The sequence below is a fragment of the Nematostella vectensis genome, chromosome 1, assembly GCF_932526225.1.
Source record: "Nematostella vectensis chromosome 1, jaNemVect1.1, whole genome shotgun sequence".
NCBI lineage: Eukaryota > Metazoa > Cnidaria > Anthozoa > Actiniaria > Edwardsiidae > Nematostella > Nematostella vectensis.
Window position 1 is genome coordinate 17,580,268 of NC_064034.1, and position 16,417 is coordinate 17,596,684.

General features: G+C 39.4%; 3 protein-coding genes across 3 annotated transcripts in view; 2 read left to right on the forward strand and 1 right to left on the reverse strand.

The window, feature by feature from the left end:
• The window catches only part of LOC5502182 (sperm flagellar protein 2), a 34,662-nt gene extending 32,602 nt beyond the window's left edge, over positions 1 to 2,060 (forward strand). The window contains exons 51-52 of the mRNA XM_048724791.1: positions 1,509 to 1,634; positions 1,892 to 2,060. Of these exons, the coding sequence (XP_048580748.1) occupies positions 1,509 to 1,634; positions 1,892 to 1,939 (174 nt within the window). The 3' untranslated portion in view covers positions 1,940 to 2,060. The remainder of the gene's footprint in view (positions 1 to 1,508; positions 1,635 to 1,891) is intronic.
• A 698-nt stretch (positions 2,061 to 2,758) lies between these two features.
• Positions 2,759 to 8,430, forward strand: LOC5500019 (beta-hexosaminidase 1). Its single transcript, XM_001621486.3, has 11 exons — positions 2,759 to 3,227; positions 3,941 to 4,054; positions 4,168 to 4,287; positions 4,366 to 4,479; positions 4,747 to 4,837; positions 4,913 to 5,030; positions 5,449 to 5,543; positions 5,862 to 6,017; positions 6,954 to 7,121; positions 7,473 to 7,577; positions 7,762 to 8,430. Exons 1-11 carry the CDS (start codon positions 2,818 to 2,820, stop codon positions 7,846 to 7,848), a joined length of 1,578 nt encoding a protein of 525 aa, XP_001621536.1. The 5' UTR covers positions 2,759 to 2,817; the 3' UTR covers positions 7,849 to 8,430.
• Positions 8,429 to 13,034, reverse strand: LOC5500018 (monoglyceride lipase). The gene is made up of 7 exons (XM_001621485.3): positions 12,546 to 13,034; positions 11,252 to 11,361; positions 10,640 to 10,776; positions 10,335 to 10,445; positions 9,779 to 9,871; positions 9,265 to 9,480; positions 8,429 to 8,791 (listed from the first exon to the last, which is right to left on the reverse strand). The coding sequence occupies exons 1-7, from the start codon at positions 12,674 to 12,676 to the stop codon at positions 8,693 to 8,695; spliced, it is 897 nt and encodes a 298-aa protein (XP_001621535.1). The 5' UTR covers positions 12,677 to 13,034; the 3' UTR covers positions 8,429 to 8,692.
• Between the last annotated feature and the right edge of the window lie 3,383 nt (positions 13,035 to 16,417).

Consider the following 16,417-nt stretch of genomic DNA (forward strand, 5'->3'; position numbering starts at 1 on the left):
TTTATCGCTGTTATCACACCCTCTATCGCTGTTACCACACCCTCTATCGCTGTTAACACACCCTTTATCGCTGTTATCACACCCTCTATCGCTGTTATCACACCCTCTATCACTGTTACCACACCCTTTATCGCTGTTACCACACCCTCTATCGCTGTTAACACACCCTTTATCGCTGTTATCACACCCTCTATCGCTGTTATCACACTCTCTATCGCTGTTAACACACCCTTTATCGCTGTTATCACACCCTCTATCGCTGTTACCACACCCTCTATCGCTGTTAACACACCCCCCTTATCGCTGTTATCACACCCTCTATCGCTGTTATCACACCCTCTATCACTGTTACCACACCCTTTATCGCTGTTACCACACCTTCTATCGCTGTTAACACACCCTTTATCGCTTTTAACACACCGTCTATCGCTGTTACCACACCCTCTATCGCTGTTATCACACCCTCTATCGCTGTTAACACACCCTTTATCGCTGTTATCACACCCTCTATCGCTGTTACCACACCCTCAATCGCTGTTAACACACCCTTTATCGCTGTTACCACACCCTCTATCGCTGTTACCACACCCTCTATCGCTGTTATCACACCCTCTATCGCTGTTATCACACCCTCTATCGCTGTTACCACACCCTCTATCGCTGTTATCACACCCTCTATCGCTGTTAACACACCCTTTATCGCTGTTATCACACCCTCAATCGCTGTTATCACCCCCTCTATCGCTGTTACCACACCCTCTGTCGCTGTTAACGCACCCTTTATCGCTGTTAACACACCCTTTATCGCTGTTATCACACCCTCTATCGCTGTTACCACACCCTCTGTCGCTGTTAACGCACCCTTTATCGCTGTTACCACACCCTCTATCGCTGTTACCACACCCGCTATCGCTGTTATCACACCCTCTGTCGCTGTTAACGCACCCTTTATCGCTGTTACCACACCCTCTATCGCTGTTATCACACCCTCTATCGCTGTTATCACACCCTCTATCGCTGTTATCACACCCTCTATCGCTGTTAACACACCCTTTATCGCTGTTATCACACCCTCTATTGCTGTTACCTTACCCTCTATCGCTGTTATCACACCCTCTATCGCTGTTAACACACCCTTTATCGCTGTTATCTCCCCCTCTATCGCTGTTACCACACCCGCTATCGCTGTTATCACACCCTCTATCGCTGTTAACACACCCTTTATCGCTGTTATCACACCCTCTATCGCTGTTACCACACCCTCTATCGCTGTTACCACACCCTCTATCGCTGTTATTACACCCTCTATCGCTGTTAACACACCCTTTATCGCTGTTATCACACCCTCTATCGCTGTTATCACCCCCTCTATCGCTGTTACCACACCCTCTGTCGCTGTTAACGCACCCTTTATCGCTGTTACCACACCCTCTATCGCTGTTATCACACCCTCTATCGCTGTTATCACCTGACCATATATCGCTGTTGTCTGTTTGCTGTGCCTCCAGGATCGAATCGCGGGAATCTTCGTGGAACTGGGCGCGGACGAACACGAGGCCCTTCCATTTCACTTCCTGTACCAACACCCCATCATGCAAGACTGCATGCACATGTGCCATCGCTACAAGTCTGTGGTAAGTATGCAAAAGTTACCCCTCCCCTCCCCTCCCCCCCCACCCTCATACACACATATCAGGCATTCAAATTCTCAAAAATACATATATACATAAATACGTATATACAGATAAAAGAACATAGAGAAGATACAACCTTATTTTATCATATCAGCACCCATTCATGCAACCCCCTCTCAACTCCCTAGACTGATCTCGATAGCGCATGTCCTACATCTTCCCGTTTTATAAGCCACTGACGCAGTGTCCCTTAACAGGACCTTCGAGGAGCCTTCCAGCCCAACGACCAGGAGAACTTTGAATAGATCATGTGGTCAACTTTTCATGCTGGCATTTTTTTATGGCTACTGTATCTAGATGCGTATTGTTTGCTTTTGTTGTTAATGTATCAATTATGAATGTAAATAAGCGTGATTTGAAATTGTCTATTGTTGTTTTCTGGTTACTTACCGATAAACAGTGAAAACTACCATCTTTCATGTAAGGGAGCGGTCATTTATAACTGGGGGGGCGGCAAATATGTAGGGGGGGGGGCTATGTTTTTCGGGCGCCGATTTAGGGGGGGTCACTTTTTTGGGGGCTGTCATTAGAGGGGGCTCACAGTTTCTTGGGCGCCGAAATTAAGTCTGGTTTTAATATAATACTGGGCAAGGGAGTCACTGTTCAAATGTAAATTTTATTCAGTTCACAATTAGTTGACAATGTTTCCTACTATTGTATATCTAGTTCTCATGGTTGACAGACAAAGCTGCCTGTTATAATCAGTTAAACAAAACGAATACTCTAAAATGTTGCGAAACCTATAATGTCTTTGTTAATGTCGTCGACTACGTAGTCGTTTTCTAGCGACACCGGTATTTGTTTTTTATCTCTGTGCCACTCGTAAACTAGCGAAAGTGAAAGATTCATACTTAAATCAGGGCCGGACCAGGATTAGAATCAGTCCCTCGTGATCACTCAGGGAAATAAAATATAATTTGAAGTTGTGTCTTGACTGTTTTCTCAATAAAGCTAGTTACATTACTATAAACCCCTTTCTGTGCCACAATTCCCCTTAAAAACACAAGGCTAATATAGTAATGTAACTAGCGTTTAGGCTGTAATAATAACTTTGGGATACCTGTGTTATTATCTTGTCCCTCGTGACATTTGAAGGAAAAAAGAACTTTTCCGAACTGTCACCATGAGAGTTACTCAACTCGAAATATGCAGAATTGCCTGCTTTTTGATAAGTCTGTATGCTACTGGTGGTAATACGGAAAGATTTAGTTCTGGGGACACATTATGGCCGCTTCCTCGAGAGCTGGAGGCGTCTGGCGGGCCTTTGCCGTTGTCGCTAGCGTTCACCATTCAAACGTCGTCCGAATCTGAAATCCTTGCACGAGGAATCACGAGATACCTTGAGATTATCACAACACATCTCCATACTGCAGCAAGATCGAGGGTTAATGGCTCAAAGGAGCTCGAAGTTCTTCGGATCAGTGTCAAGTCCGATGATGAAAGCCTTAACGAGGGAACGTCCTACGAATACTCCCTGTCTTTTGACTCAGGTCCGCAAGCCACGCTGACAGCTTTGACGCCTTATGGAGCACTGTGAGTATAACTTATAAGTGCCCCATATTCTACGTTCACATTAATCTTCATTAGTGCTTCTTACCCATTTATACCGAAGAAACCGTGAAAGAAAAGGAGATATTTCCCGGGGGGACTCTCCATAAAAAAGTTTACATATGCTCGTCATATCCCTTAGGGTATGAAATTTGCCCTAATGCTATCCCTTAGGTTCTTCTGGAAATCTGCTATCCCTTAGGGTGTCCCTTAGGGTATAAAATTTGCCCAACAAACTCAACAGCTTTATTAGTTATATGTGTGTTCGGGAAAGGGGGGATTCAAATGGAAGGGGTGGACTGCACCCTTATATAAAACATTTGGTAGGAGGTAAATTTGAAAACTTTTCTTCTCAAAACATCAGTTAAAATAATTTTACGATATCTTCACACTTAACATACAAACATAAGAGTGCCTGCCCCTATGTTGTTATGTCGTTATTACACTAATGTGCTCCAGGCATTATTGTGACACCCAAATGTATTTTTATGTTTGAAATCAAGTCGGGACACAATCAGTGGACATCATCCAGAAGAGTAGTAACCCAAGGACTATTCCTAAGATTTGATGGACTGTCTGACACGTCAGAGGGGGATATTGCTGTTTGCCCTACTTTCTTTATACAGTACTAGCACAAGCCCTGAAGCGTGCAGATTTATCCTTACCTTATGTATTGCTGCATATAATGTGTTTTGCAGTTATGGCATGGAGACATTTTCTCAGCTGGTTGTTGATGGTTCTCTTGTTTATACAAGTGTTTCCATATCTGATAAACCTTCCTTTGTGCACCGAGGCCTTATGTTAGACACTGGGTAAGAATCACAAGACGTTACAAAATCTTCATATGACAAGTTTGATATTATTTTGTTTTATATTTCTCTTTGTTTTTGCCTTTCCATGTAAAAAATATTGTATGTTCTTTTAGACGTCGTTTTTTTCCTATGGATCTTCTGTACAATACACTTGATGCCATGAGCTATGTCAAGCTTAATGTCCTCCATTTTCACTTGTCTGACTTGTGCAGATTCAGCGTGGAGAGCAAGCTGTAAGTTTTGCCTCTCATTTGATCAAACTTTATGATAGTTTGACTGTACTTTTATATAGTGACTGCCTTTTTTGCTAGGTTCCCTGATCTCAGAAATAATGAATCTGAAATCTACACTCAAGATGATGTCAGGAATTTGGTAGCTTACGCTAGAGACAGGGGAATACGGGTGATGCCAGAAGTGGAGGGAGCGTAAGTTCTACAGGACTTCTTACATTCACCCACACACATAGCTAACAACAAACTATTTGTCTTGAATACTCATTCTGAATAATCACATGGTTTTCTTGCATGGAAACAGTTTCAACTACAATATGGCTTCATTCCTGTAGTGCGAGCTGTTGTCTTCATCATTATTTTTTTTTTGATTGGCATTTGCCAATAGCAAATAAGAATATATGAATTAGTCCAAATATTTTTTAGTGTTTTGCTAAAACAGATGCCTTAATTTATTTCCAGAGCCCATGCAAATGGTTTGTTGGGTCTTAAAAACAAAGGACTGCAGTTTTGTAATCATTCTGGCTACACACAATTATACAATGATCCCCAGGTAAAGTGATTCTACTCAATAGTCAAGTTTGCTGTCATGAAAGAGTTAATTGATCTTGTCACTTGTTATTTGCAGGGAAATACATTGAAAACAATGAAAGCGATCCTGAGTGAAATGGTTCCTCTTTTTCCTGAGCAGATATTTCATTTAGGCCTGGATGAAGTCTTTACAGATAAAAACTGCACTTTGCAAAGTATGTTTTCTTTCAAACAATGGGAGAGTGTAGTGCCTTTCTTACAAGCCCAAAGACTCTCCTTTTGCAATATAAGTTCTTTTTTAGCACATCTAAGGCCTGAAACATATGTTGTGCTTCTGCCATGCCAATTGTTTGGTCTTGGCACATGAATAGTTGACATCTCAATCAATTTGGCATGGCACTTAGCATGGCTGCAGTGCAAACGCATGACACCGATTCAAACATCTAGCTTGTAATATGCCAACTCAAATACCAAAATCCACATCGAGTTAACTTTTACTCCTTGCAACCTATTGAATGTTCTGAATCAATGTTGAACCCAATGTATTTGTTTTGATACAATAAGACCTTTAGATTCATCAGGGTAAGAGCCACCCTATGAACTGGGCCTAATGTGGCCGATGTGTATCTTTAGGCCTGCAGAGCTTTGAGCTTGCCCTTCAGGAACACTTGCTGCAATTGGGCAAGATACCTGCCGCCTGGGAGGAGGCATTGTCAAGCACTAAAAGTGTAAGTAAAATGTCAGTTATTATCCCAACTAAGAAATAATAAAAGCAAGTTCCTGACTCTATCAAATTTATTGTTTTCAACTAGAGTGTGTTCTTGTCTCCCAGGTGTATTAAACAGTAGCACACCAATATAGATTACCAGAAAATGTTACAACAATAGTGCAACATTTTAATCAACCTTGCATTTCACATTTCATAAAATGTACTTTTGGCTAGTATTACTTTGGCTAGTATGTACTTTTGGCTAGTATCTGTATTATTACAACTTGGATGTCCTCTAGTTAGTGTTTTATTTTTTTATATTTTTTTACATTTTTAGGTCACCAACAGAACTGTGATTCAAGCATGGAAAGCTGAAGGAATAAAAACAATTGTTGATTTGAAGCAGTTTGCTATCAATAGCTTATCCAGCCATTTTTATCTGAACTACATGGGAGTTACACCTCTCCAGCTGTGGACAGACATTGCCGTAGGGGTAAGGACACACCCTGCTTTTAGAGCCTCATGCTCTTGATTACTCTGTGTCATTCAGTGCCATAGCACAGTAAATGTTTGAGACCCCAGCCCTACTATGCACAGTAAGTACTGTACAAGGTTGTTTTGCTAGGAGGGTAAGAACAGTTATTTGACTGGATGCCTCTATAATCCTCTTTTTAGCTGCTGCTTCAATTTAAGAAGAACGTGACAGGAGAGATTCACCAACACTAGAATAGATTTTACCATCCACTAATATGTATACTTCTAAACTTCTCAGTTCTTTTTGGATGATGAATTGTGCAAACTAACGGAAGATAAATTCAAGTAGTTTGTATTTTATTTTCGAGATGGTTGCACAAAATCCTGAGGGTAGCTCAAACGAAATCCAAAACCAAAGCCAAGTCAAGCCAAGCCTTTTGCAAATATGTGGTATAAGGTGACCTTTTAAATGGACATTATAGCCTTATTACACTTAATTTTCATGACATCAAAATTTCGCGGTTTTGAGATGGCGATATTTCGTGACATTTTATTTTCGTGATTTTCCTATTTTCGTAAAAAAAAAAACAGATCACTTTATTTTCGCGATTTTGTATAATAAAATCAAGCAAAACAAGTGGAATTAAAATATGCTGTAACCATCAAAACTGAAACAATTTGTAACAAAAAGATGTATGAGCTTAGTTTCATAAAAATCTATAAATACAAACTCAACCCCTTACCGTTCCTAATATGTACATTAGATGACTAAATAGACAAGGTGTTTCCATAAAGCTTATTAAATGGCCAATATCCCCCAAAGGCTTCTTGTGTACTCACTTAATTTTCTTTGCATCCCAATTTTCGCCACGCTTAATTTTAGTGTCACTTTATTTTTGTGACTCTTAAAATCGTCGCTAAAATTAAGTGTAATACGGTAACATGTATCTTTCAGTTAAATGAAACTGAAGTACAGTATCTTCTTGGAGGGGAAATGGCCATGTGGACTGATAACTATTGCTATATCCTGGAGTGTGCCTACCCCCTCAGCGCCAAGCCCAGTGCATACTGGATGTACGACCCTCTGCATGATGGGACTTTCACTCAGTCTGTAGCTGGCATTGTAAGTTAAAGTTCCTTGATTATTTTCGTTTGTATCCTCAGTAAAACAGACACCCCAAGAACCAAAAATAGTGTATGTTATGTCAGGAAAAGCGAGGGATGTGGAAATACCTAAATACAAGACATTGCCAAATTGGAACAATTAAAGCATGTGCATAGATGCGGTGTCTCTCCATTCTTCCTTGGCCAACTACCCTCACCTGTCCCCTTTCCAAGTCATTTTTATTTGAATAAACCAAGTTCTACTTTTATAAAGATAGAGCATTTTGATATATCATTATCTGTTAGCCTTTGCCAGTTAGAGGAGACATGGAATATTGGTTTAAAGTTTAAAACTTGTTTTCTTGTCTAGATCTGGCCCAGAGCTGTGGTAGGTGCAGGGTCATTCTGGAACTATAACAGTGACTTGTCAGCAGATTCAGCTGAATTCAACATGCGCTACCAAGGACAACACAAGGTATTTTTAACTCATTTTTCTTTCCCACCTCTACCTTTCACTTTTCTGCCAACATGTCTACATTGGTTGTCCCTAAGTTGGCTAGAAAATTGAACCAGCAAATATAACTACTATCAGAATTCTAGCCCAACAAATATGGTTCCCTCCTGCCTCTGCCTAACATTGCTGTCATGTCTTTCTACAGCGATTGATAGAGCGTGGGATTATCTCTTGTCCAGTGGGTTGTTCATGTGATGAGCTGACACGATGTGGCAAGCCTTATTTCAAGTGATATTCTACTGTTCTAAGTACATGGTTAGTACAATAGAAATCCAAGAGTCTCTAAGACTGAAGAACCAAGATTCCATTAGACTAAAGATTAGACATCAAAACTAAATACCAGTAGGTGCAAAACACACAGAATGATTAATGATAAATTTCGTTATGTATCTGTTATAAAATATTTTGTCTGCTTAGCAGGTGTCTGAACTCATGTTGATTTTTTTTTTTTCAAAAACCCCAAATGTAAAACCCCAAATGTGTTTGTTTTTGTTTGGAAATCTAGAAATCGCCCATCCATTTTAGAAAAGTAGATAAAATAAAGGAGGAAATAGATAATTGTAAAAGCTTAGGTCAGGGCCAAACTAGTATTCTTGCTAAAGCGGGGTAATTAGTAAAATATGCCTCTTTGTGTGTTTTTTTCTGTGAAACCTTGTTATCTGATTTTCCAAACCCAGAGGACTAATAAAGGTGGTTTGAGTGGCCTGTTAAAGTAGCACCACTGTCATAATGGGATTATGAAAATGCACTTTTTTAATGCTTTGAGAGTCCCTGTGTCTACTCAGATGGTGGCATAATAAAAATATCAACACTTTCTGGTGGTAAAATATTTATTATTTATTCTAATGATATTGTCCCAACATTAATGTTCACAAAACATCCTCAATAAAAGTTATAAAATAAGGTTAAATAACAATTTAAAATTGAAACCATAAATAAGAAAAGATAAATATAAGTTTGTCTTTAAAACATTTTGAATTGTTTGAAGCCCAAATTTAAAAAAAAAGTTGACCTCAGTGTATGAAGTATGCTGAGTAATATAATGAGTAATTGGTTGAGCTCCTTTTAGAGGCAAGTCACATTCTGGCGTTGAGCCATTCTATGATGTCTTTAAGGATCACAGTTGAATCATCCTTTGGTTCCTTGAGGAGGTCATGGTAGTAACCATCATAAGTCTGGCAAAAACCAAAATGTTTACTGTAAGTGCAAGCTCAATTCCTCAAGTATATATCAGTAAAAGTGTGAAGGCGACATACAGACTTTTAAACACATTCACTGAATTTAGATTTCTGGTTTCAGGGCCCTGACGAGTGTGGACATGGGGGAGGGGCGATACCCACCCTGTTAATTTTGAGTTCCCAATCTCTTGTATAAAATACTACTTAGAGTCTTGGGTCTGTCCCCCTGTTATCCACCACTTTTGGTTCCAGCTAATATAAATGCAGGGCCATGATCATTACCTGTAAATACTCTGCAATCCTATAAATATTAACCTACATAAGGGTGTGGTTACCTTTGATGGTCTTATCTTTACCCTAACCCTATAACAGTCCTATAATTATTAACCTTAGGGTGTGATTACCTTTGATGGTCTTATCTTTACCCTAACCCTATAACAATTATTAACCTTTGGGTGTGAGTACTTTACCTTGATAGTCTTATCTTTGCTGCCGGCTCGTCTTTCGAGTTGTTTTGATCCCTCCATCAAACATAGTGTATCAGCTGTGCCATGCAAGACCAAGAAGGGCCACTTGATACTCTCCATGCTGGCTTGTACCTCATCTACTGCATGTGCTATTGCTAAGCCAATGCCAACCTTGACTCCACCATGCCAAACTAATGGGTCTTCTGCATATGCTTTTACCTACATGAGGGAAACCACACAGCTCAAATGGGGAATTTATGGGGTCTGGAAACTTCAAAATATTTTGAAAAGGAACTGAAGTAAGGAAATAGTTACCAAAAACCTAGTTCAAAGTAATGCATAATAATCAACTATTTGCCATACATTATTTTTCAAAACAAAAATAAAGTGAACTGTACAAATCAGAATCCCATTTGCAAAACCATTACCCTGGATCCAGAGCCTTGAATGTATCTCTATTTAGTGGCTAGCGAGCTTGGCTTATTTGGAGAACCTATCACATTATTTCTTATCGTACCTGCTCTGGATCTCTACTCATTGAATTGGGGTCCATTGCTGGAAGCAGCTGAAGACTAGGCGCCACCCAGGAGACCATCTTCCCCAAAAATCTCTGAAAATGATACATTGGTTATGATAAATGTGGACCATTTAAGTGTGAAGAACAGACATCAAAACCATGCCTATACATAAATGCAGACCCGTAGCCTGGAGAATAAGCATAGTGGTCTTATATCTACATACAGCTTAAATCTGTTTAGCAGCATTGCAGCTGAGAGTGTGTTTGTTCATACAACACCCAAACCAGCCCCGTCCCTCCTGGATATGAACCTGAATTGCTAAGTTTTACTTGGTTTTCAATATTCAATGAATTGCACACAGACAATTTCTAACAGCTAAACTTCCCCCAAGGCACTGACGAATTTAAAAAGCACCAAATGCAATTCCATTAGTTTGAATGACAGAAGCCAGAAAGCAGTTTTTAATAGTTTGAAATTAATAAGGATGCTTCGTAGAATATTGCACATTGTAATAAGAATTCAGAAGGAAGAGTTGTAACGATTTCATCAGCATACCATGCATTTGTTGTCTTTGTGAGGGTCCACTATGAGAGCTGGAGCACTAAGAACTACTCCCTTGAAGAATGTTGGTCTTCGCTGAGCTGCAAGCACAGCAATGAGGCCACCCTACAGTAATAGTAAAAATAATTAAAACCTGCATAATAAGTTTTAGTGTCACTCTGTACAAAGTTTGTCACACATTACTGTTTTTGGTAGTGGCTAAATTAGGAAACATTTGGGACATGGGGCTCGGAATGTCGGCTATATTTGCATAAGAATTGCATATTATTCAGCAATTATGTGAATGTCTTTTTACTTACCATTGAATGGCCAAATAAGTAAATAGGTAACCCCTCATATTTTGGAATGATTTGATCAATATGATCAAAAATATCCCTGACATATTTTTGCAGTGAGTCTATCTGGGCCCTTTCTCCCTCACTCTTTCCATGTCCAACTAAAACAAAAGTGGCATTTATTAGGTAAAAGTGAAAAGAATTGGGTTAGACAGATAATTGCTGAGGGAATAATTAAAAGAAAAAAAATTCCTTGACCATGAAGGTACCATATTAGGGGCGGATCTAGCTTTTCACTTAATTAAGGGGGGTTTGGCTCAGTGACGAAGGGGAGGGGGTAATTTTTTTTGGTTACATATGGTTTTCTGGCAGCCCAAAGGGGGGGTTTAAACCCCCTAAACCCTCCCCTTAGATCCCCTACGGCATATGGCATCAACAAGTTTTGAGTCAATTGTCAATTGTCAGGAATTATGGTTCCATAGCCAGGGGTAGGGTCAAAGATGCCCAGGCTGCCATTTTAGCAGCCAGAATAGGCCCTTTGTGTGCCCTCCTTTCTAGAAATCCTAACTACTGTATTCCTCTGTTCACTTTGTATAAGAATAGTTCTTCCAGGATATCATTCAGCAAATGTATTACCGTGATCATGGGATAAAACAAAAAAGCCTTCATCTACCAATGCTTGAGCAAGGAACTTGCTGTATCGCTTGCTGTGATCCCCATATCCATGACATATGAAAATTAAAGCCCTGGAATGGAAGCATCATGGTTAATGAATTCTTTTGGGGAAAATTGTTGACAGACTAGCAGTTCTAATTTTCTTTGCTTTAGTGATGAACGAGACTAACAAATCCCTTGCTGAATGAAAGAGGTATCCCTTTTCTTGTCCCTCCCCCTTATAACCTATTAGATGCTATAAATATCAATATATATAAATTCTCACATTGCATATAATGCATACTAAAGATGTAAATATATAAAAATTCTCAAGTTATTTTTTAATGTAATCAAATATTGTCAAGGCACATCTTGACAATATTTTATGTGTCTATGGCCTAGTTTGAACACCGTACTTTCCATGAGCCGTATTCAATGCAAATTAATGCAAATGAGTCAGATGCATGTTTTGTCGTCATTTGCATGCATTTGCATTGAATACGGCTCATGGAAAGTACGACGTTTGTGCAGGGCCTAATTGATCAAGAAATGTTTAAACATAAAAATGTCAAAAATAGTGTGGGAACATTTTTTCTGGTATTGACCATTTGTTTTGGCAGCAGTTTAGAAAAATAACAAGCAAACTTTGAAAGCTTTCAAAAAAAAAAAATAAGTGAAAAGGTTAAAATTGCATTGGTACAAAGCTAAAGGCCTTATCAGTTTATCCGACAGTCACTACGTAGGTGAGAAATATTTGGTTGGTTTAAAAAATCAAAATTGAAAATATACTTTCATTCTCAAAATAGTTCAAATAAAAAAAAGTCAAGTTATGTGTTGATAGCCTGTTTGCCGTTTTTATCATAATATAACTGATCCAGACAAACCATCAGCACCAATCTTATCAATTCCCAAATGTGACGACAAAAACTAGACGACTATTCATTAAGAAAAAAATAAATTCTTACAACAAAACGAATTCTATTGACTAAAAGTTTTCTATGAATCACAGGTAATTCTATAATGGACAATAAGTCAAGCAAGGGCTTATTGAGATAGAAAAAGGATAAACAAAATGCTTAACTTGCTTATTCTCAATCACAAAACATCGAAAATTCTCGAATTTCGGGACGTAGACATATGATATAAAGTTTTTAACCAAAAGACAAGAGAATTTTGAAAATTAGCTCTTGTTGCGATTAGGAGTATAAAGGGATTAAGTGTTAAAACAACAACACATCAGTAACAGGTTGTGTTGTGGTATAAGTTTCTTACTCACTTTGGCTGCTCACTTTGAGACGTCCACGTCCTTGTTGATATCGATAGTCCATCTTTGTTTTTGAACGATCCCTCGTTTTCCATTACAGGCGCCTGAACTATTATTTGAGGACTATCCAAATTATTTGCCATGCCGTTGACAGTGCTTTATTTACATAAAGCAAGTCAAGCAACCATAAGAGTTTTTCGAGATCGTTCAATGGTTGGTGTTGACTTGTGTTTGTATTGTAACAATCAAACGACTCTAGCGATTTCGAAGCTGTTGCTTCAGAAGCCAGCCAACTGAGGCGTCGCCTGTGCTTTTTCATCCATCTGACTCAGCGTTGCGAGGAGCAGACGTAAATTATTTCAAAGTCCAATGGGAGCGGAGGTCATGTCACGGCATCTTGTTGTGACGCTGGCAGCCATGTTGGTTTGACCGGGGACGAGGAAGAATAAGAGAGGGGACTGTGTACAAGCAAAAAAAATGACGGGTGGGAACAACACGGGCAAACCAGACGATAAATGTTCGTGTATCGAATAATATTATCTTTAATTTGAAAATACAATGCAATGCCATGGCAACCGCTTTGACCATTGCATTTTCTATTGTGTCTAGGCCCCGACCGCGCTCAGTGGACCGACTGTTTGTCAGCACCCTGGAAGAACGATTAATTTCGACTTTGCAGCGAAAAATTGCAGGGAAATTCTGGCCTTTTGAATCCAAAAGGCCAGAATTTCCCTGCAATTTTTCGCTGCGGAAGATGTGTTTAGAAATTATTCTTCTATGACATACAGGATTTTGAAGGAAAAGGTCTCCGTTTTCTGCCGAAAAAATTGTCTTGGAAGAGTCGAAGTTGTGATTGGCAGGGCGTGGAGCTTCCTACCCTGTTGTATTTTTTATTACGAGTGGGGAGGAGGTGAACCGAGATGAGGGTGGAAAATCGCGTAACCTTGTTATGAATCACGGCTTAAACGGAACCAGATCAATCTATGACAACAACTTCAAGAAATTGGCTTTATTACAGATATATTCGGTAAACAAATTAAAGATAATATTATTCGATACACGAACATTTCGTCTGGTTTGACCGTTGGGCACCAAATCTCCCGCTTTTGTCGTATTTACTTTAAAGCTGTTTAGTGATTCCATGACTGATGCCTTGCAGCGCCGCAAAGGAGCTGAAACGAATTTTTATATCTCATGAAATGAAATAAAGCAAAGTGCATTTAAGAGATAAACAGAACGAAATATTCAATTATAAAACAAGAGAAGGTTATTGAAATTAATTTATTGTTCGCATTCATATTTTTTATTTCATTGCATTGCATAAGAGATTGTGTTGGTCTCCTTGGTTTAGCGTTAACAGCATTTTTCTTCGAAGACGTTCCATTCTAGACACGCTCGACAGAGCAAAAAAAGGCAAGTTTTCCCAAAATAAGGTCTGGTTAACTTCGGTAAGCTTGATTTTTTGCACAGAGGTTCCTTATGTCATGTTAACCAACATATCAAAAAGTGTTTTTCTCTAATGGATTCGTCTTCGAGATATGAGGCTTGAAGTGCAATTTTCAAATGTTCAAAATATAAATTCTCCTCGTTTGTAGGGAGAAGTCGGGCTCTGATCAGAAATTAAGCCAACTTTGCTCGCTAATATCTAATTTTCATATCTTCTAAATTTCTTTAAATTTTGGAATTAGGATTTTGGTCAGAGGAACTCCTTGTATGCGGAAACTTGAGCTTATATATTGAGAATTTGAAAATTTCATTTTTTTTGCTCTGTCGACACGCTTTAAAGAAGCACTATCCTTTCAGAAAACAATTGTTTGAAATAAAAATGAAGAAGTAGAATTGCATTATTATATTATATATTTTGTGAATGATTACATTGGTAGATAAAGGTTCCCCTACACCCTCTGCCCCATGAGCTTATATCCGGAACAAATTTCTCGCGCATCAGAACAAAAAAAAATTCTCTCTTCAAGGGCGTGTCCAGAGGGGGCTCCAAGAGGTCCGTACCTCACGCTGCTCATGTGACAAGATGGGTACGACTCCGGTTGACCCTTTGTTTTGTTTCTAGATGGATCTAGTTATCTGCGTTACCAGAGCTAAGATGCCGATTACTTAATTCGGATCTGTGGTCAGTGAATTAATACTCTGGACCCCACCCTGCGGGGGCCCGTGCCCCCCCTCCCCTCAATATATTTTAAAAATAAAAGGAAATAACCAGTAGGGGTGTATCTGTGCCCCCCTCCCCTCAATATATTTTAAAAATATAAGGAAATAACCAGTAGGGGTGTATCTGTGCCCCCCTCCCCTCAATATATTTTAAAAATACAAGGAAATAACCAGTAGGGGTGTGGCTGTTCCCCCCCCCCCCCGTTTTTTCTTAATGTTTAAGTTTCGTGCCCCCTCCCCCCAGTAATTCGAGGTCTGACGCCTACGAAGACACTTTATATAACATATATAATCTCTCTTGAAAAAAAAACAAAAAACAATCTAACCACTTGTAAGTAAAGACAACTGTTACAGTTATTAGCAGCTAATTGATTAAATACGAAAAGTACACTGATCTGACTGGTGCTCCTTCGAATGAATTTCAAAAGATAACCTTACGGCTTGTAAAGACAAATCTTTTACAATAGGGGACAGCTCCAACTTCTACTTCCTATAATAAATGTTGCCCTTGTAATAATTGTTGGTTCCCAAAAAAATCTACCAATTCCAAACAGCTACCAAGAATGCGAGACTAACAAGCACTAAACTAGTAGCGATGCCATCGCTTCCAGCAACAAGTGTAGTGAGGTTCGGGACAGGTGCTGTAGTCGAGTGCGGGGCGGCATGGAAACTCATCATGTACTTGCTTTGCATACAGTCGGAATTATTCGGCATGGTGATTTTATACCTAGCATGGTTTGGTCGCGATGAAAGATACGACATTTGGAAACCGGGTATTGTTCACGTACGCAGTGAGGTTATCTCCGGTATAAACGTATTGCATACCTGTCAACCTCCGAAAATCTCAAGGCTTGAGAGGCGTTTGCCGAGAAAGCTTTCGCGAACAAATCCACTTATAGATCTCACGAGGGTGTTAGATAAATTGCGCTGCGCAAGGGAATTATGTTTTTAATATTTTAATAGAAAATAGGCAAAATGACGATTTTCCATAGAATAATTTTTCGGAAGCGATAAAAATCGCTAAAAAGCGGGAGATTTGGTGCTCAACGCGGGAGAGCGGGAGAAGGGATCCAAAATCTTGAGACTCCCGCCTAATGCGGGAGAGTTGACAGGTATGGATTGGGTTGGATTAACAACGCCTTCTTGAGTATAAGTGATGTATGTTATCACCAAAGCTCTGTGACTGCCAAGATCTGGCCTAAAAACCATGCCGCTCATGTTGACGCATAAGCCGCTCGTGTCGTTCATGAAGACTTGTGGCTACCGCCATTTTTGACACCGCCACGGCCGCCATTACGGCGAGAACAACTACAACTACAACTCGACGTTCCATTAGAGTAAAATCGCTTTCTTAGTTCAATCTTGTTATACCGAATCGAAGCCTCTAGCTAAGATCGAGAGTTCAATGAGAATGCAACGGAGCAGGTGACCCGTCCAAGTAAGTAAATAATTATGTGACAGAATGGATACAGAATATAGTGTGTGCATGGAACGCGCATGTCGCAATCAAGCGATGCCACTGATGACATCGGTGGTATAGACATAAGCAGACATGAAAACGAGCCTTTTTTATTTGTTTGTGTACGAACTACTACACTCTTTCTTTATAAGAACGGCTAATTTTCCGTTGACTGAGTCGTTCTTATTTTTTTACTTATTTTAAGGCTTAAAATCTTAAAAGGCTTAAGGCTTAAAATTATTGCGCATCAATAATGTCG

Excerpts from the sequence above, each read along its gene's own strand:
- LOC5500019 (XM_001621486.3), top strand. The coding sequence starts at position 2,818 with ATGAGAGTTACTCAACTCGAAATATGCAGAATTGCCTGCTTTTTGATA. Across the intron at positions 4,055-4,167 it reads GGCCTTATGTTAGACACTGG|ACGTCGTTTTTTTCCTATGG; the intron begins GTAAGAATCACA and ends ATGTTCTTTTAG. Across the intron at positions 7,578-7,761 it reads GCTACCAAGGACAACACAAG|CGATTGATAGAGCGTGGGAT; the intron begins GTATTTTTAACT and ends GTCTTTCTACAG.
- LOC5500018 (XM_001621485.3), bottom strand. The coding sequence starts at position 12,676 with ATGGCAAATAATTTGGATAGTCCTCAAATAATAGTTCAGGCGCCTGTA. Across the intron at positions 9,481-9,778 it reads TGAGTAGAGATCCAGAGCAG|GTAAAAGCATATGCAGAAGA; the intron begins GTACGATAAGAA and ends TCCCTCATGTAG. Across the intron at positions 8,792-9,264 it reads GCAAAGATAAGACTATCAAG|ACTTATGATGGTTACTACCA; the intron begins GTAAAGTACTCA and ends GGTTTTTGCCAG.